General features: G+C 41.1%; 2 protein-coding genes across 2 annotated transcripts; one reads left to right on the forward strand and one right to left on the reverse strand.

The window, feature by feature from the left end:
• The first annotated feature begins 6037 nt into the window (after window positions 1-6037).
• LOC117466527 (gastrin-releasing peptide receptor-like) lies at window positions 6038-11409 on the forward strand. The gene is made up of 3 exons (XM_034109826.1): window positions 6038-6455; window positions 9425-9776; window positions 10120-11409. Exons 1-3 carry the CDS (start codon window positions 6058-6060, stop codon window positions 10432-10434), a joined length of 1065 nt encoding a protein of 354 aa, XP_033965717.1. The 5' UTR covers window positions 6038-6057; the 3' UTR covers window positions 10435-11409.
• Window positions 11410-13632: 2223 nt separating this feature from the next.
• asb11 (ankyrin repeat and SOCS box containing 11) lies at window positions 13633-19604 on the reverse strand. Its single transcript, XM_034110399.2, has 7 exons — window positions 19434-19604; window positions 18923-19002; window positions 18732-18839; window positions 16233-16383; window positions 16021-16155; window positions 15220-15408; window positions 13633-15134 (listed from the first exon to the last, which is right to left on the reverse strand). The coding sequence occupies exons 1-7, from the start codon at window positions 19528-19530 to the stop codon at window positions 15010-15012; spliced, it is 885 nt and encodes a 294-aa protein (XP_033966290.1). The 5' UTR covers window positions 19531-19604; the 3' UTR covers window positions 13633-15009.
• Window positions 19605-19661: the final 57 nt, after the last annotated feature.

A 19661-nucleotide genomic window follows, 5' to 3' on the forward strand; every position in this document is an offset into this window, starting at 1 on the left:
TCTGCATTTTCTCAATTAATAAAAATATAATGGTGCAATATAATATTGTTAAATAATGGTTGACATTCTTGTTCTATATGTAAAATGTTTCAATTAAGGAAACTTTTCTCTAATTTTAAAGCTCTTAGATTTAGACCAATGAATTCAGATTTTTAGATTATATTTTTGTTCCTTCTTTCCCCCAAATAACATTTTCCCAAATATTTCTAAAACTGGGAAAACCGTTCCTTAAACTTGCTCAACATAACTTAATAAGTTGTTCCAGTAACAGATATATTTGCGAAGGTGTTGACAAGCTGCTGAATTAATTATATTAAAAATCACCTGTGAAAAATCAATAAAAACTCCTACATAAGAAATATTACACAGTACTCTAGTATCTATTCACATAAACCACACAGCTAAAATACACAAGTAATCCTCACACCAATGTATTGTTTTACAAAACTTTTCCTTTTTTTTGTCCATGGTGCTGAAAGAAACGTATTTAGTAAACAAAGGCAATCAATTGATTTAATCTAAATGGGAGTTTTTTTAAATGTATCCCAATTACTTAATTTGTGGTATAGTGTACAGTGTTTCCATTTTCTGCCATCTGCTTCTGTACGTTTAGAAAATACGTCATCTTAACCCACTATATGTATCTGACAGATGTAGTTACTGTCACGGTCGAGTGAAGGAAGCAGGACCCAAATGCAGATAACTTTTGAGAAACCCTTTATTTTAAGGATAATGCAGAGATACGGAACACTCACCGGTGAACGCCGTCACCAACAAACAATGACCCAACACTGAACACAGACAGAGACAAGACTAAATACAAGAAGGGGTAATCATGACAACGAGAAACAGCCGGGCAGGGGAGGAGAAACACATGGACAACAGGTGAACACAATCGGGTAATCAGGGAGGGAAACAGACAGAAAGCAGACAGGCAGGAAACGGGGGTGAACACTTAACACAATAAGACAGGAAACCCAAAGACAAGAAAAACACCAACACAGACAAAACTACAAACGTGACCTAACATGTGCATTGTGACAGAACCCCCCCCTCAAGGGACGGATTCCAGACGTCCCTAAAAAAAACAAAACAAAAAAGTCCAAAACCCCAAGCAGGGTGGGCGGAGGGGGTCCGGAGGACGGGTCTTGGGCTGACAGCCCAGGAACACAGCGGAGGACCAGGAAGGGGTCTCGGGCGGACGGCCCGGGGGGCAAGGTACAGTCCAAAAAGGGGGATTCGGGCGGACTGCCCGGGGACAAGGCAGAGAACCAGGAAGGGGTCTCGGGCGGACGGCCCGGGGTCAAAACAGAGTCCAAGGTGGGGACCATGGAGGACCGAAGGCAGCGGCAGGAAGAGTCAGGAACCCGGGTCCGAGGGCGAAGGCAACGGCAGGAAGAGTCAGGGGGCCGGGCCCGAGGGCGAAGACCGCAGCTCTCAGGGGGCCGGGCACGAGGGCGAAGACCGCGGCTCTCAGGGGGCCGGGCTCGAGGGCGAAGACCGCGGCTCTCAGGGGGCCGGGCTCGAGCCGGTGTCGACCGGACAGGATCAGGAGGCCGGGCAGGAAAGCGCTGATGGGCCCGTTCCGGAGATCGGGCAGGACCCGGTGTCGGCCGGACAGAAACCGGAGCCGGTCGGACAGGCTTCGGTAGGATCCCCCACGGAAAAGGACCAGGAGTTGGCAGGAACCCCGGCGAGACCGGTGATGGACATGGGGCTGGCAGGGCCCCCGGTAGCACCTCCAACGGCACGGGATATAGGGTTGGCAGGACCCCCGGCAGAAGAGTCTTCTGCGGGACCTCCAACGGGACAGGAGAAAATGTTGGCAGGACCCCCGGCAGGGGAGTATTCTGCGGGACCTCCAACGGGACAGGAGAAAGGAACACGAGAGGGGATTTGAGAGGGGAACTAGAGAGGGGACTCGAGGAGGGACCAGAGGAGGGACCAGAGGAGGGAACTCGAGGGGGAACTGGAGAGGGGACTCGAGATGGAAACAGAGAGGGAACTCGAGAAGGGACTACAGAGGGGACTAGAGGAGTAACTAGGGAAGGGAACTCGAGGAGGGACTAGAGGGCCTAAAGGATGGACTAAAGGAGGGAACTCGAGAGGGGACTCGAGGGGGAACTGGAGAGGGAACTTGAGATGGAAACAGAGAGGGGACTCGACCAGAGACTAAAGAGGGGACTAGAGGAGAGACTAGAGGAGGGACTAGATGAGTAACTAGAGAAGGGAACTAGAGAGGGGACTCGAGGAGGGACTAAAGGAGGGAACTCGAGAGGGAACTGGAGATGGAAACAGAGAGGGGACTCGAGAAGGGACTACAGAGGGGACTAGAGGAGAACTAGAGGAGGGCCTAAAGGAGGGACTAAAGGAGGGAACTCGAGAGGGGACTCGAGGGGGAACTGGAGAGGGAACTTGAGATGGAAACAGAGAGGGGACTCGAACAGAGACTAAAGAGGGGACTAGAGGAGAGACTAGAGGAGGGACTAGAAGAGTAACTAGAGAAGGGAACTCGAGAGGGGAACTAGAGAGGGGACTCGAGGAGGGACCAGAGGAGGGAACCCGAGATGGGACTGTGGCAGCTGGGACCAGCTCTGGGTCTGGAACCAAGGCAGCTGGGGTCGGAACCATGGCTGCTGGGGCCAGAACTGGGGCTGAAACCATGGCTGCAGGGACCGGAATTGAAGCCAGAATCATGGCTGTTGAAGCCAGAATCCTGTCTATAAGCTCCAGCTTCGACGCCAGAAACACGGCCGTATAGGGCGCTCCCGGAGCCGGGACCATAGCCGCTGGGGCCGGCCTTGGAGCCGGAAACATGGCTGCGGGAGCCTGCACTGGGGCAGGAACCATGGCTGCTGGGGCCTGTACTGGGACCATGGCTGCTGGGGCCCGGGCTCCTTGTCTGGCCTTGCGACGACTCCTCTTAGCAGCCGCCTGAATGCTCCGTGGGCCTCCATAAGCCTGACGAGTTCCAGCATAAGACTCATGAGTAGGAGCAGGAACTGGGGAAGAAGCAGAGGTTGACTCCAGACGGAACACTCCGAGACGTCTGTAGTCCGCAGGCTGGAACTCACACCTCCAGAGGAAGTCCAACATCCAGTCAGGTAAGAATTCCACCAAGTCGGGCTTCTCCATCGCCAACCGGTGCGCCTCTACCAGGGCGGCCTCCTTCAGCCGAACACTGGACGCTTCCTTCCACCAATCGTGGCAACATTCCAAAGGAAAAGAAAACTGTTGCAGCTCCACCTCAAAAGGGTCATCTGCTGGGTCCATTTCGGGTTGGGTCATTCTGTCACGGTCGAGTGAAGGAAGCAGGACCCAAATGCAGATAACTTTTGAGAAACCCTTTATTTTAAGGATACAGAACAGAACACTCTCCGGTGAACTCCGTCACCAACAAACAATGACCCAACACTGAACACAGACAGAGACAAGACTAAATACAAGAAGGGGTAATCATGACAACGAGAAACAGCCGGGCAGGGGAGGAGAAACACAAGGACAAATGGTGAACACAATCGGGTAATCAGGGAGGGAAACAGACAGAAAGCAGACAGGCAGGAAACGGGGGTGAACACTTAACACAATAAGACAGGAAACCCAAAGACAAGAAAAACACCAACACAGACAAAACTACAAACGTGACCTAACATGTGCATTGTGACAGTTACTTTGCATATTAAGATGATACATTAACATTTGAATATTTTTCAAAATACAACACATGCAATTGGACAATCTACTAATGTCATAAATGATAATACGTCAAACTCCAGGGACGAGTACGAGTCCTTTTACTTTGATACTTTAAGTTCATTTCTTTATTATTTGTACTTGTACCTGTAACCATGCACTGTGCCAGATGTTTTTCTATGTTGGCAAGAATAACCTATATTCCAGCCTCTTCGCAGATTTGAAGTTTTACCAACCAAAACACACAATAATTTCCTAGTGTAAAACATGATTCATTGCTGTTTTTTTAACCCCAAGCACATGAAATATACAGATCTATGTGTTCCTTACTCAGGTCACACTGTGGGTCAATTCCAAAATGTAATTATCTTAGTCAAGGTAGTGTGCAAGAGGTTTAGAATCACCTTTTAACTTGAAATGAGATTTATTTTCCCCAATCACAAAGACATAATGCAGATGGAAATACGATGAATGCCAGTGACATGAATATGGAAGCAGATGTCAGCTTTAGACTATAACTAATTGAATTTCTGGCAATTTAAAAAGGAAATGAATGCAAATTGAACAAAGACTTTTCTGTGGGTTTATTTTGAAATGGAAAAACATGAAGTCTGAGGATAATGGAAAGAGAGAGAGAGAGATGTTGAGGAGGTCGCTTCAACATCAAGGGAGAACAGAAGTGGTTGCAGTTGCGCTCAGAGCTCTGAAAAAATCAGTTAGTTCAACGTCATCTATCCACATAACACTTGAAATAGCAGGCAGTAGAATAAGTATCAGCTTCTAGATTCTGGTCCTGTTTGTGAGTTCAGAAAAAAAAGCATGGTTCTAGTCCAAGCAGCCATTTTACTTTGATGAATGTTTTTCGGTCACATCATACGCATTTTGGGTGGAAATACTTTTGAGAATTACCAACTCTTCAGCCATTTTGTTCATATTCGGCTACAGAAGAGTGTGGCAAATTAAAATGATTTAAGTCATGCTGAGAGATGCATATTTTTCATCTCTGTTATCTCCTGCTTTGATACAGGAAACTTAATTTGCATTTATATGAGAAAATGATTTTGAGCCCAATTGGCACAAACTGATGCACAAGCAAATAAAGTCTGCAGTGTGCATCAGGGACCTTCAACAATTTGTTCAGAAATAAAAAAAAACACAATGTTTTTCAAAGATTTGACATTTACTTCCACACCTCACTTTATTTTCAAGTGAGCATTGAAGGTCAGCAGCAACATTCTTCACAGCAAGGTTGTGCAGCTCTTTATAAATTGGCTGTGATTTTTATGAAGATTGATTATTTACAATTTACCAACATAAGATACTCTCAGACAATAAGGTAATGATGACAGGCAAACCATAGTTCCCTTTGAAGGTATTGATATTTTATTTTAATCGAATAATTAGAAAATACATTTGTGTTTTAACTTAGGCTATACTATGTTTAATCAAGTACTTTTTTATACCAATACTTTGTTTGATGATTTCCATTTTCTACTACTTTATAATTCTACTCTGCTAAATTATGTAAAGTTACATTTCATTAAGCCCTAAGTGAAATTTACCCAGCAATATAAAGAAAATAGTATAAACCATTACCAGCTGTATGGACACATTAAAAGCATCACAAATTATAATTAATCAACATAATATACACTTTTCTGAAATGGACCATTGTACATGATGTGTAATTTTACTTTTTGTTCTACATGTCTGCATTGTGGTATTTTACTTAAAAGCTCTGAATACTTCTTCCACCACTGCTTACTGTAGGGCAGAGAAGCCTGAGGTACTGCAGATTGACTTGGATTGTCACTATTGTCACACTGAGTGCAGTTTATTGTTACATTTCAAGAACTAGAAAATATTTTTTATGATGAGGTTTGAGTTTGAGAGGGGTCAAGGAAGTTGTAGAAAACGATCTTTTTTTTCTTCACCAGCAAGGACAGGAGGTACAAGAGCAGGCTGAAGTTGCCCAAGCAACAGGTCATTTGGTGGAGATGCCCATTCAAATATAAACCAACTTCATACAATGTCCACTTACGTTGAAAGCACTGGCTGCTATACCCTCAAGAAAAGGCATCTCCAAATCTATCCAATCATAGGCGACCACTTTGCGCATTCTTGGACTTCTCCGCGACATTTGTGCATCAATTAAGTCTCAATTATGTTTAACAAGAGTTTGCCTCAAGAAAGAATAAGTCGTACATTACAAGACATGTTTCCATCATTTTGACAGCATGAAGCTCGTGAATGACGTACGCAGACGCAGGGGATCATAGCCCATAATATATAAAGACAGTCACAAAGGCAACCGTAGACACCACCAGACTTCCCCATTAAACACCTCTACCTGTACCGGCTGCTATGTCTCTGGAGGGTTCAGTCTTCACAGCCCCAGAGGACAGCGGGGATCCGGTCCTGAATGTCTCCACATGGGAGCAGCACCAGTACCATATCTGGCTCCCTGGCATCGGGATCGCTGCTGTCTACGGGATCATCATTTTCGTGGGTCTGGTGGGGAATGTCACGTTCATGAGGACGTGTCTGATGGTGAAGTCCATGCGCACGGTGCCCAACTTGTTCCTTTCCAGCCTGGCTCTGGGGGACGTGCTGCTGCTGCTGACCTGCGCCCCGGTGGACGCCAGCCGGTACCTGGTGGACGAGTGGCTGTTTGGCCGCGTTGGATGCAAACTGATCCCGTTCATCCAGCTCAGCTCGGTGGGAGTCTCCGTGTTCACCCTCACTGCTCTCTCCGCTGACCGGTAACTCAGGCATGCTTTTATAAAAGTGTTATTAGCTTATCTTCTTCTTGAGTCCTTAAAGCGTGAGTCTTCTTTAGATTTAATATAACAACCAGAATGGCATTTACTGATGCAACATGACATGAGGACTATAGGGTAACACATTATGTTTATGCTCACACATTTACCCCCTTATGAACGTCTTTATAATGTTCTGGATTGTTTATGTTTATTTATCAAATTGGCTGTTCTGTTATCTGCACATTTTATTTGGAATGACTGTGTATAAATGACTATAAATCCACCGACAGACCAAATCCGTTATCAGATATTTGTCTATTTCCCCCATGAAATACTTAATATCAGTGGAATGCTTTCTTGTTTTATCTTAACCTTTAATTATAGATCATGCTTTATTCCTTTATTGATTATAGAAATACTTTCTCAAATCTTAATCTGAATATCAGAAGTAGTACATCCAAATTACATTATATGAGTAAAGTAGTTAATTCATCAATAATGTCCTCTGCGTAGGGAAAGTGTATTCTTGTGTTTTTGAGTTGCTGTTAAATTGAGGGACACCCATACTGGTTTTCAAGATGATTAACAGATTAAAAAAGCAGAAAGTACATCAAAATGTGTTTATTTTCTCACACTGTTATCTAATCTCCAGTGGCGGAGCCAGGACATTTTCAGTGGGGTGGCCAGTGATCATTTTGGGGTGGCATTGAAATCACTATTATATGAACATAAAAATACATCTCACTATAAAATAAGGGGTTATTTAAGGCACCTACAACACACCTCTACATTATTTGGGATTAAGCTAGTGGTGGAATAGATCAAATAATATTCAGTATATCTAACTATTATTAGCTTACATTATACAAATGTAGTGCAATATACAGACTGTTTAGCTTATGGTGATCAGCAGCCCTATGAGCTCATTCTCTCAGTGTATCATCAGGAATACAGAGACACACACACATCATTTAAATAAGAGTTTTAAAATTCAATTATTGGTTAAGAATAAACATCTTAAAGTAAATAACAATAAACAATAGCCCTTAACCCTGTAAGGCCCCCGGTTGTAATTTTACAACATTACTTTAAGCTATCCAAAAAAGTCAGTAAATGTTTTTTTAAAAGACTACATGTACATAGTCAAAATGTCCTTTTGTTCAGTCTCACCATGCTATTGGGTAGTAAATGTGTTTATAGGTCCTGCCCTCTGGCCATACATATAAGACTAACATTCCTGACAATAGATCTCAATAGTCATCTTTTATGGTGTAAATGCCTTTTTAATAATAACATTTTTGAATGGAGCATTCTCAACACGAATGCATCAATCAAAATGAATATAACTTAAATATGTGGGGAAATACTGTGTTTGAAATGTATAATTGAAATGAGACGTTAGCTTTTTGTTTTGATATATATATATATTGTATTCCAGTCTCCCTTCAGATATGTTAAGTGGCATGTAATTCAACAAAATGCTGCTCACCTCCTTCAGTTGGGAGAAAAGCTGGTTCAGGTTCAGCCTTATGGGGGGACAGGGCTGCTGAGCCTAAATATGGATCTGTTGGTCCTGGCACCAAGGGGAGGGACAACTGATTTAGTATGCATAGCTGCTAAAAATCTACCTGCATTTGTTAAATGTCAGCTAAAAGAGCAGTGAAATTAAAAACCTCTGCATTTTCTATATAGATACAGTACCAGTACTTAATGTCCGCTTAGTAAAAAAAAAAACATAACAATTATTATTTAAAATGGACTACGCTTGGCTAACAGACTAATTTCCACCACTCATGGACCACACTCACCTTTTCTCTTGAAATACTGGGTGACATACTGTCGCCCTTTAGACCCTCTCTCTTTCCTTTCTCTCCTTTCTTTTCTTTTTGAAAGCCTGACTTTGTTAGTTGTTGAGTACTAGCATCCCTGCTCACATGCTCTCACTCTCTGCTAGAAAGTGCCGTTTGGAGGCGGAGGCGGGACCAAACCATTACATGTAAATACAAGGGGGTGTACAGAGGCTTTGGATAATTAACTTTTGGAAGAAAATAAGTTAAATGAATTGTAAATTTAGTGAGTACATTATCAATATAACGTTATATTAATGTTAATTATTGATGAATGATGAAAGGTTACTTATTTTTTTCTTAATGTTCTAAAATTGTTTGGGCCCCCGTGGTGAGGGTGTTTGGGGTGGCCAGGATTCAGCTGGGGGTGGCTACCCCCCAGCTCCGCCACTGCTAATCTCTGGTTATTTATTGAGAATAACACAATGATAATATCTCTGAAAATGATTCAGATACTGCGAGGGAAGAAATTGTCTCTTTCGTAACACTGGCCTAAGCACAGATGTGCAAGCACTGGCAGTGACGATTAGTCTAATTATTCCTTCTTCATGAGTCACATAGAACAACGGTAATTGAATTGAAGGGCAGAGCTACGGTATCCTGGTGAAGATGAATCAACCTAAAGAGAATACATTTTTCAAAAAATACAGAAGGGCAGAAAGAGATCTTCTTTTATTCTCAGCAGCACTTAGATTCTCGAAGCAAAAACAAACATTAAATATCAGTAATGATTCATAAAACTTCATCCTTGATCTTTAACTCAAACTATCAAGGGGTTAAAAGAATCGACTGTGGTTCCTGATGAAAGACTAATTACATTTTCTCTCTCATTTTGTCAGATGAGCTATCAAAGTGAATTTGTATCTGCAGTTGAATATTAACCAGCTGGCTAACACTGATGCATCTATAGAATTGTTTATTAGTGTGTGTTGTAAATAAATAAAAGTAAATCTTTCTTGGAATAAAATAAGTATGTGATCCTTTTTCAGTAATAGGAGGTGCTCTAAACAATTACATACTGTATGTTTAGCAGTTATTTTGACTTCTTTATGCAAACAGTCTTTCCACACAATGCCAAAATGTTGCCTCAATACTCCTCATATTCTTTTCCTCTCTGTTCAGGTACAGAGCTATAGTCAGACCTCTGGATATCCACAGGTCCAGCGCTACTCGCAGTATCTGTCTCCGAGCGGGGGCTATCTGGCTGCTCTCGATGAGCCTGGCCATCCCTGAGGCTGTGTTTTCCGACCTGCACACCTTCACCACTAGCCACACCAACGAGACATTTGTGACCTGTGCCCCTTACCCCAGCGCGGGGGAGCTGCACCCCAAAATCCACTCCACTGCCTTCTTCCTCATCTTCTACATCATCCCACTCTTCACCATATCTGTTTACTACTGCTTCATTGCTCACAGTCTGGTCAGAAGCTCTGTGGAAATCCCTGCTGAAGGAAACCTGCACCTCCAGAAACAGGTCTGAGAAGGTTCCTTATCCTTTTTCTTATTTATAAAGAGCCCATTAGAAACCACTCTCTAAACCTTTGGTCAACCTACTGAGAGAAACTGATTTATATGATAGCCTTAGACATGCAAAACTCAATGAGGATAGACAAATGGCAATGCTATCATGATGTTAAGCAGCTATGACGTGTGCTGCACCATCATATTTTAGTGAACAAATACAAAGGAATGTAGGTGACACTACAATCATTAAGATTAATCCTCTGAGGACCATGACAAGACAATCAACCCAATAGCTTTTGAGATATTTCAGTGTAGACAAAAGCTAATCTCTTCTCTCTCTACTCTCCCGGCAGATCAAGTCCAGAAAGCGTCTGGCCAAAACGGTGCTGGTGTTTGTCGGCTTGTTTGCCGTCTGTTGGCTGCCAAGTCACGTGATCTACCTGTACCGCTCCTACCACTATGACCAGGTGGACACCTCGCTGGGCCACTTCATCGCCAGTGTGTGCGCTCGCATTTTGGCTTTCACCAACTCCTGTGTGAACCCATTTGCCCTCTATCTGATGAGCAAAAGCTTCAGAAAACACTTCAACAAGCAGCTCCTGTGCTGCACTTCCCCCAGCCGCTTCAACAGTCAAAACAGTGGAAGCACCAACATCACCACCGTCTGAAGGGAACGGTGTCCTCTTTAACATGATTACACATGTGCTTCACAGCAATGGAGGCATCTTCAGCGTTTTTGCTCACACATGTTTACTTCTGCTTTAGAAGTGACAACCTCAGTGTGAATTGCTAGCGGTTTAGAAAGATTGGGTCGCGTTTGGTGGGATGATAGGGGGTCGAGGAGAGGGATAGATGACGATTGTTTGGGGATGACCTCGTCGAACATAGTCAGGGTGTGTTTGAGTGTCTTGGAACATAGGCGTTGAGTCTGCAGGGTGTGGGCACGTCTTGAAAGGTGTCGTGCTTTATTATGCAAGCACTGCAGATGTGAAGTCGCTTGACGATGTCACAAAAATGTAGGGAAAATATATTTTATCATTGCATGAGGTTAATATTTGATAAAACATTTAAAAGTTTTCTCTGTTGGCCCTTTCTAAAATGTATAGGTTTGTGTACAAATAAATGTAGTTGTTGGTGCCTAATAGCTAAGTGTATAGGGCCTAACCACATGAGCAAGTCCCCACTTCAATTCCCATATGGTCGGACTGTTTACTGCACGTGCTTTTCCTAGTCTTTCATCATCTTAAAAAAAAAAAACAGATTACATCAAGTGTCATTTGCAGTGGAAACCATGCATGAGAGGCCCGACCTTAGATTTGTGGTGCATGTTTCTATTAAAAAAAATGACTGCTAAATATATATAAAGCAGAAAGACCATCTGACATGATGTTTGTCAAATATTCTGAACATCTGCTGTTGTGCAGAGTAGAGAAGTTGTATGGGACATTTGTGAAATATTGAGTTATTAGAATTGTCAAATGTCAAAATACATAGACGTGTTCCTGTTAAATTGTGTGCTATTTAATGTTGGTTGGCAGTACCTCTGTATACATATCTTTGTACTTTCTAAATTGTGTTTAATGTGGCTTTCTAATGTAGAGAGAGTTGCAACTAAGAATTATTCTCATTGTTGATTAATTTTAAAGTCTACAACATATCACAATTTTGGATTAATCTAATCATTTAAGCTTTAGTATTATATTCTAGATAGTGGTTTTATATTGAAGCCACAATGTATGTACTATAACTGCTGTGTGAAGTGTTGTTTTGAATTGTCTTCACATGAATATCTTGATGTTTATATTTAATAAAACTTTATCGAGATGTATGAGCTCCTGTGGCCGTAACTTTTCGAAAGGGGTTTTGTGATTGTAACATTTAGGCAGTAACATCTCAATGAACAAAAACATAAAACCTTTTGTAACCTATCAGGTTTCTGAGATTCTCCATGCAAAGTAAAAGTCTCTGCTGCGTATCTGTTGCAAAGTAAAGGGCTCTGCTGGATATATCTTTGCAAGTTGGAAGACTCTGCATATCTGACCTTTACCCACTCCAACACACGTGAATAGAGCTCAGAGCAGAGGTGTAAATTAAATTAGATTTAATTTGAACGCAGGACACAAGCTCCGTGAATGCATAAGATAAGAACAGGTTTATTTACTGGGTTCTATTGAATGAAGTTGGATGAGGGGAAAGGTCTGGCTGGTGGAGGCGAAAAGAAGACGGGAGCTGGTGGCTGGGGAAGTAGAGAGAGTGAACTTGAGGACACAATTCAAGAGACAGGTGATGCACCATGTTTGCTTTACATTTTGAATGAATGGATGAATAATCTGATACAGTGCAGAGCAGAGGAGGGATGGATTGCAGGTGTGCAGTTTGGAGAAGTCTAGAAGCATGAAGCACTGACCAGGGTTAGTGAACCCTGAGCCTCTGTATCCCTGGAGAAACGTACAGACTGCGGCTCATGGTTTTACACCTTCTTTCTCACAAGTTGAGACAAAGATTATTGCAAAATGAAAAGTGAAAAATGACCCATATGGACAAAAACGTCCACAGTAGCCGCGTTCACACTGCGGTACTTTTCCCACAAAGGTTCATGCGAACTTAGTTCATGCGAACTCTTTAGCTCGCATGAACTAAGTACAGATCGCGTTCACACCAGAAAAAGTCCCTGGGGGTGGATTAGGCAAATGAAGCCGCTGACGTCACTTCTTCTTCTTCTTCTGCTTTGGGTTTACTGGCAGGCCGCCAACCACTTCACACCACTTCAGTAGAAGCTGCTGGGAGTCCCAGCAGCTTCTACTGAAGCCTTCCGAGTAAATCGCCAGAACGCCGACACCTCCTCATCTCCACCGCTCCCATGTTTTATTTTGTGTTGCCATAATAAAATAAAAATAATAATGCTAATGCGAGGATAATAAAATGGCGGCTTCACAAAACTTTTTGGGAGTTTTACGGGGCGTGGTTTGCAATCCGCCCAGCCAATCAGAAATATAGCTCTTTTCTCAAAAAAGAGCCGCTCGAAAGTCCCTGCTCTCTAGCAGGGACTTTCGAGGGGATTAAAAGGTTCGCATGAACTACTTTTAGTACCGGCTATTTTTGGTGTGAACGCGATCATGAACTAAGTTCGCATGAACCTTTGTGGGAAAAGTACCGCAGTGTGAACGCGGCTAAAGCATTTGATTGTGAGTTTTTGAGTCTCCCGTACCTTATATATATCTACAAAGACTCAGTGGATCCATAGCACTCTCATTCTTGAGCCAATGATGAGAACAAATACAATACAGTTCCAGAAGCGAGTCTTACTTTGAAATTCTTGTTGCCTTGAACTAACCTGGACCCTTAACACAAACCCACTGTGAACTGTGGCTCCACAGAATGCCAACATTAGTGGTTTTTGATCTTATGTGCCCCCTGTACTGAGAACCTTCCCTTTGTAGCGCATGGACAGCACGTGACCACAAGATGCTAGACACAAGCAGCAGGAAAAACCTATAAAAACACACACATACACCCACACTCTACAAAACTTTTGCTGAAAGCCAAGTTTTTTTTTTGTGCCTTTTAGGTGGACTTGTCAAGTTATCTCAGCTCAAATAAGATATTTAAAGTCTCTGAAAAATTGACCTTTTAGGGTGACATTTGAATCCGGGAAATGAATTCCCTTTCAGCAACATCGCATACGAGACTCTATCTCTCAGTTTATCAGATCATTTTTATAGGTCACAGGCCTTTTCCTCTAATATTTCTAACTTATTTAGTTGGTTTAATATTTATTCTAATTCCATCACATGTTTAACATTGAACACCTCTCATCTTGAGGGCCTTTAACCAGTCAAAGAAAAAGCTCAGGATCTTTATGTCAGCTGAATTTATTGTAGGAAGTGATGTGGATCCCCACTCAGGGTAACAATGATGGTGACATTCATAGAAATGTAAAAAAACTCACTTCGCAAGTCCTCAAATGCCTGCAAACATGCACTTTACATTACGGGTTAGAAACCACAATACCATATTTGAGCCTTACCGTCAGGAATTGCAATTGTGTAAATAGGAGCCAATTAAGGCTAAAACAGTGAAGTCCCACCTGCTGAATGAAATAACTTGTCCAGCTTTCTAACATATATAGACATTTCTATTCATTGTGATAAACCCCTTGAGATGCACCATCTCGTTTTCAAGGGGGTCCCGACAATAGCAACAACTTACAGACATACAAAAACAAAAAGACAAAATACAGTCTGTTAAGTAAAATTCAAGCAATGCAAACAATCATTACAATTTGAGACAGTCGAGCGAATCAGTTTCATCAATATCAGTTTCATTAATAACAGTTGAAAGATGATAATGCATGTTTAAACATACCCAATGATGCAAGAGATCTAATAGCAGCAGGTAAAGTATTCCAGTCTGTTGGGGCTTTGAACATGAATGCTTTTCTGCCAATCCGTGTTTTTTGCAGAGGGGACAGCGAAATAAATCTGAACAGAATGTCTAACTTGATGATTTGGTGAGTAGGGTACAAAATACTGCTTTAAATAAGGGGGATAGTTAAGATAAATGCATTTAAATATCAGCTGAAGCCAATGCGTGTCTTCTTACATTTAAAGAAGGCCATTTAAGTTGGTTATACATTGTGCAGTGATGTGTACATGTAACAGTGAAGATAATAAGAATACAAAAGAACATTACAATCTATTTAAAAAACACTTTTTACAAAATACTCTTAGTGGATACAGAGTCTTCTTCTTTCTTACTTAACAACCCAAGATTGTTGTCATTTTCAAACTTGTAGTCCTCAATGGATACGTACTCAAGTGACATGACTTCTCAGTCTCCGGAGCCAATAATACTACTTTTTCACATTGGCAGTAGTACTTCCAACAGCTGTAAACTGATTTGTTTGTATAGTCTGGAAAGTTACCCATTGCAAGGTTTTGGAATAAAGTAGTATAGAATTTATGAAAATTAAATAGAAAACACTTCATTATACATATAAAAATACAAAACCTGATACAAATGAACTGCAATATGAATATCTTGGAACTTCTAATGCTTGTATCCAAAATAGCATGAATAACAATAATTATATCAAAAGAAACAATACTATAAAATACAGATGACTGATTTAGTTTCCATGTTCTCTCGATGTCCATTTTTTCCCTTGCCAGGGACAAGGCACAAATGTGAAGGACAATCAGCATGGGGCGCACAAAGAGGCGAGGTTTCAGGGCAGAGACGTCTCATTGATAGAGGAGGAAGTCCTTGATACTGTGAGGGAGGGAGAGGCCAGAGGCTCGGTGGAGACGACTCCTTCCCAGACTTCGACGAATACCGAGGCGACAGAGCTGCGACAGAGAGCAGGGACCTGGGCAGAGATAAAGGGTAGGTTTGTTACACCTCAGAACGAATAAATGGAGTTTATGTAACATGCATGAGTGTCCACAGCAAACCTTTTTTCTGCAACGTGTCCCTAACTGTGCTGTTTGGCAATGAGAGATCCAGAGGAGTCTTTCCCTCTGCATTCCTACAACACCCATCAGCCCCGAAGTCCAGCAGGAGATCCACAACGTTGGCTCTTCCACTTCGAACTGCAGCATGTAAAGGACTGTCCTGCCCACACCCGATCCGAACATCTGCTCCTACACAGTCACACAAAGTGGTTTAACAACAGATTCAGTAAAGGGCGAACAGACAAATAACAAGATTCAGACCTTGAACACAAAAAAACCTTGAAGTGGCCACGCTGGTTTGTTTGGGTCACAATTAAAAGGAAGCTGTACAGAGACAAAATAGGTGTCTATTAAAAACATGAAAAGATGGAAACCTATGGAAGAACTCTGACTAAATGTACTTTTATATGTATATTCAAATCGTTAAATCTTCAGATTTTTTTTACACCTAAACCTAAAGACATACAGTCCACTATAACAATTCAAAAGCACCAAATATTCACATTTTATAGACTGGAAACAGAATCATATTTGGTATTTATAATGGAAAAAAATCATCATGAAGTGTTTAATGGCTATTCACATGTTGTGACAATGAAACTCCTCTAATGACACGCTATATGCTACTTTCTGCCTTTGGTTTGATTAATTCCTCTGGGATATCTTTATTTGACTTGTGTAAAAGGTTTTTGAGATTGTTGAAAAATAATTTTGTCATTTTTGTTTCTGTTATTGATTAAAATCAGTAAAACCAGCAAAGGCAACACTTTTTTTACTCTGTATATTGTGACAGTACATTACCTGAGCATAGCAGCGCCCTGACACAGGCTGCAGTCTGGGCCATGCAGGCAGAGTACAGCGGCGTCCCCCCCACCTGCAGCTCCATGTCGATGTGAGCTCCATACGACAGCAGCAACTCCAGACACTCTCTGTGACCTGATGGAGAAACAGCATGAGCATCTGTGCACTGACAGATCACATCTTTATACTTAGCATACATGTTTAACACTCACCTTTCTTAGCAGCCTCATGTAGAGGTGATACTAGCTGGTAGGGGGTGTGTGTGGAGGCACCGTGCTGCAGCATGAGCCTGACACAAGCAGCACTCCCGCTGCTGCAAGAGTTGAAGAGGGGTGTGGCACTATCTGTTGAAACTGCCTCCACCTATGGGGGATTTGAAAGAGAATGATACTGGGCCAGAAGCACTTGTAAACAACATAAAACAACAAATACGGTCCGTAGAAAAATGTCCTTGACTTATGATGGAGTGCTGTTTCATGCTAGAAGAGGGTAATGTAGCCTTGAGATGAGAATGAGCTTCCATGGATGGTATAGAAAGCTCACCTCTTTCTTACTCCACACCTAAGATTTATTTTCAAACTTAAAGTCCTCAAAGAGCAATTAAATGATTTTATAGCTTTACATAGACAGTTATACTCCCTTTCCCCTTTATGTCTTTCAAATAAGTTGTATGAGCATGTCAGCCATGTGATACATGCACACATGTTTTTTTTAAACTGGCATGTACATTATCTCAGCTTCTCATTTATTTCATTTTGTGTTTTTGAATATGGGGCATTCTACCGAATTAGTACAAAGTGCAGTCCCACAACAAGAACAACTATTTGAAAACTATTTAACAATGCAAAAGTATTCAGACATAGATATTTGCTAAGAATATGTTATGGTCTACTCTAGACTCTATTTAAACACAAGGCATTCAATTAGATAGTGATAAGCTTAATATATACAAAAAGATCATTTAGGGTACTTTCTATTGGGAAGTAGCTGTCCCCAACCCTGACATTTAAATTTAAATTTCTATAAATAACACTTAAAACATTTTTTTAAATGTTGTTCAATGGTGTATTTAGAAGATCTTTATGATTACATTCAAACAGAAGTTGGACTATTTAGATTTATCGTGGGTTTAATTTATAAATAAAAAAACTATACTCAAAAAATCATGTCCCCCTTTTTCATGTCACTACCGAAACACAAGGGGTTTTAGTCCAATGGCTGAGTCTGGTTTTTAGCCACACCCCTGCACTTTTGACAAGGCAGTGACACTGCATCCCTATCCCTCATGGCTGCATGGCCAGTAGCTATATCCCATACTTTCAATATAAATCTGTTCCGAAATCTGAAAATCGGCCTGTAACCTTAAGAATTGTCACTACCGAACGTTCACATATTATCTTCAATTAAGTAAACTTTTTTGGGGTTTTATGCAAAGTATTATGTTTTTTATGTGTGCAAACCTCTTCAAAGACGTGTATGCTAGCCATGTACTTGTTAGCATTCTTTAGTTATGCTCAAACTTAGCTAGAATCGTCACTACCGAAACATATGGCTACGTTTCGGTAATTGACATGATCGTTTCGGTAGTGACAAAATGGAATGGTAAGCAGGTAAATCCCACCATTTTGAAATAAATGTGTTTTAAAGTCTGAAATGCAGTGTGTTACTTTAAAGGTCTCTTATTATACTATTTTTAGGCATATATTATAGGTCTCAGATATATAAAAAAACATGTCTATGAAGTGTTTTGCTCAAAATACCAAACAGATCACCCATTCTAGCCTCATTCCCCTCTATTTCAGCCTGTTACTAAAGTGCTGATTCTGGGTCAGTAGCTTCAAACATTCACACTTCAACATAAGGCATGTTATGAGTTAAGATTAAGCAATAAGGTTGAGGGAATATGATACAACCTTGAGACAAGATACTGTGGTCACTACCGAAACAGTGGATGTTTTGTAAAAAATTAAGTATATTGAGTTATCAACTAAAATGATATGATACTGATTGGTTTAATGTATGTTCAATTTCAACAATCCTCAACTCTGGAATCAATATGATCAGTATTTTGCATTTTACAAAGAAAGTTTGCATTATGATTTTTATGAATTGTATAAATTGAACTTTGAAATTTGATTCATAATGAACTTTTATTAATTTAATTGTGAAAACCCTCAAGAAATATTTGTTAAAATACTATTTAGAGAAGGGAAGGTAAAACAATCTTAACAGGTTACTATAATACTTTTTTACTGCAGTGTATGTACTATGTTTCGGTAGTGACCATTTTTGGTAGAGGAAGAACATTCCAATACAGTCTGAAAATACGATATCAAAATGTACGGTTCTTTTACTAGATATGTGTAATTTAGATATAGTACAAAAGAAACATACAACATTTCAAAACATTTCCAACCTGACTTTAGTCCAATTCGGTAGAATGGCCTGGTTCAAGTGTTTAAAGTAGATATTTAGTTTTGAGGGGTCTGCTACACCAACTAGGTTTTATAATTTTCACACTGTTGAAGACCAAAAGATAGATGACTGCGATGAGCACTGATAATGTCCATAAAATCAGCTGATAACATTGAAAGTGGGTAATTAAACAGATGTACAATCTCAAGGTTTTTCTGTGTTCTCCATATATGACAATTCAGATGAGAAACACCCCAAAAACAGTCTTTAGAATAAAAATACACAAATGTTCTTACATTTGCACCACTGTCCAGCAGGAACTTTGCACAAGCATAATGGCTGCCAAGGCAAGCTTCATGGAGAGGAGAGACTCTGTCCAAACTGAGCGTGTCTACATGGAAGCCCTGCAGGGAGATCAGAGGGAAATACAGTCAGATACAGCCTAACATTGCATTGTGAGCAGACATCCAAGTGGACCCAAGTTCACCTGTGCGATGAGGCTCCTCAGGTGTAGCAGTCTGCCTTGGTAGGCGGCTTCATGGAGAGGAGTTCTGTCGGACCAGAAATCTAAAACACAACAATAATATCAGGAAGGTCTTCACATTTGGAAATCAACAAGATACGCTCATAGCCAACTGATCCTGCTCTTGGTTCATTGTATTGTTAAGATGACCTCATTTCAATGCATGTTTATCTGGTTGTACTCATTACAAACACCAAACCTATTGAACAATACACACTTAGGATTGTGTTCAGTACTGCAGAGCCAAGTAAACAATATGCTAATGTTTCAGGTACAATCAAACTGGTATCCTGACAAAAAAATGTAATGACACAGGGATCCGTTTGTTTAACCTAACACATGCAAAGATAAACCACACTTACTAGAAAGTTTCTGAATTTGTTCAAGAAAATACAAAAGTAATCAATTTGTGATTCTTTCATCACAGAAGAAAAATGAGCTTGAAAAGGACAAACAAGACAGAGAAAAAACTTACCAGCCATCAGTGAGTTGCATGCCAACCCCCCGTAGATGTACAGGGGCTTCTGCCAAGGTTGGGTGCAAAGGGAAACCTCAGTCTGAACTGCAACCATGATGTAAATGAAACAGAAGATGTGTCTAAGACTTACCAGGACTTAAGGCTCACACAGGAGAATACATGGACCTGTGGTCGGCCTTCCTTCTTCCCTCTCTTATCTGGGTCCTTGGCCACCTCCCCCACATT

This window comes from Pseudochaenichthys georgianus, chromosome 21 (genome assembly GCF_902827115.2).
Source record: "Pseudochaenichthys georgianus chromosome 21, fPseGeo1.2, whole genome shotgun sequence".
NCBI classification, from domain to species: Eukaryota; Metazoa; Chordata; class Actinopteri; order Perciformes; family Channichthyidae; genus Pseudochaenichthys; species Pseudochaenichthys georgianus.

Bases quoted from the DNA above. Each gene is read 5' to 3' on its own strand.
- LOC117466527 (XM_034109826.1), top strand. From the start codon at position 6,058: ATGTCTCTGGAGGGTTCAGTCTTCACAGCCCCAGAGGACAGCGGGGAT. The intron at 6,456-9,424 runs GTAACTCAGGCA...CTCTCTGTTCAG, and splicing joins ACTGCTCTCTCCGCTGACCG to GTACAGAGCTATAGTCAGAC. The intron at 9,777-10,119 runs GTCTGAGAAGGT...CTCTCCCGGCAG, and splicing joins ACCTGCACCTCCAGAAACAG to ATCAAGTCCAGAAAGCGTCT.
- asb11 (XM_034110399.2), bottom strand. From the start codon at position 19,530: ATGGTTGCAGTTCAGACTGAGGTTTCCCTTTGCACCCAACCTTGGCAG. The intron at 19,003-19,433 runs GTAAGTTTTTTC...GTTGTGTTTTAG, and splicing joins ATGCAACTCACTGATGGCTG to ATTTCTGGTCCGACAGAACT. The intron at 18,840-18,922 runs GTGAACTTGGGT...ATCTCCCTGCAG, and splicing joins TGAGGAGCCTCATCGCACAG to GGCTTCCATGTAGACACGCT.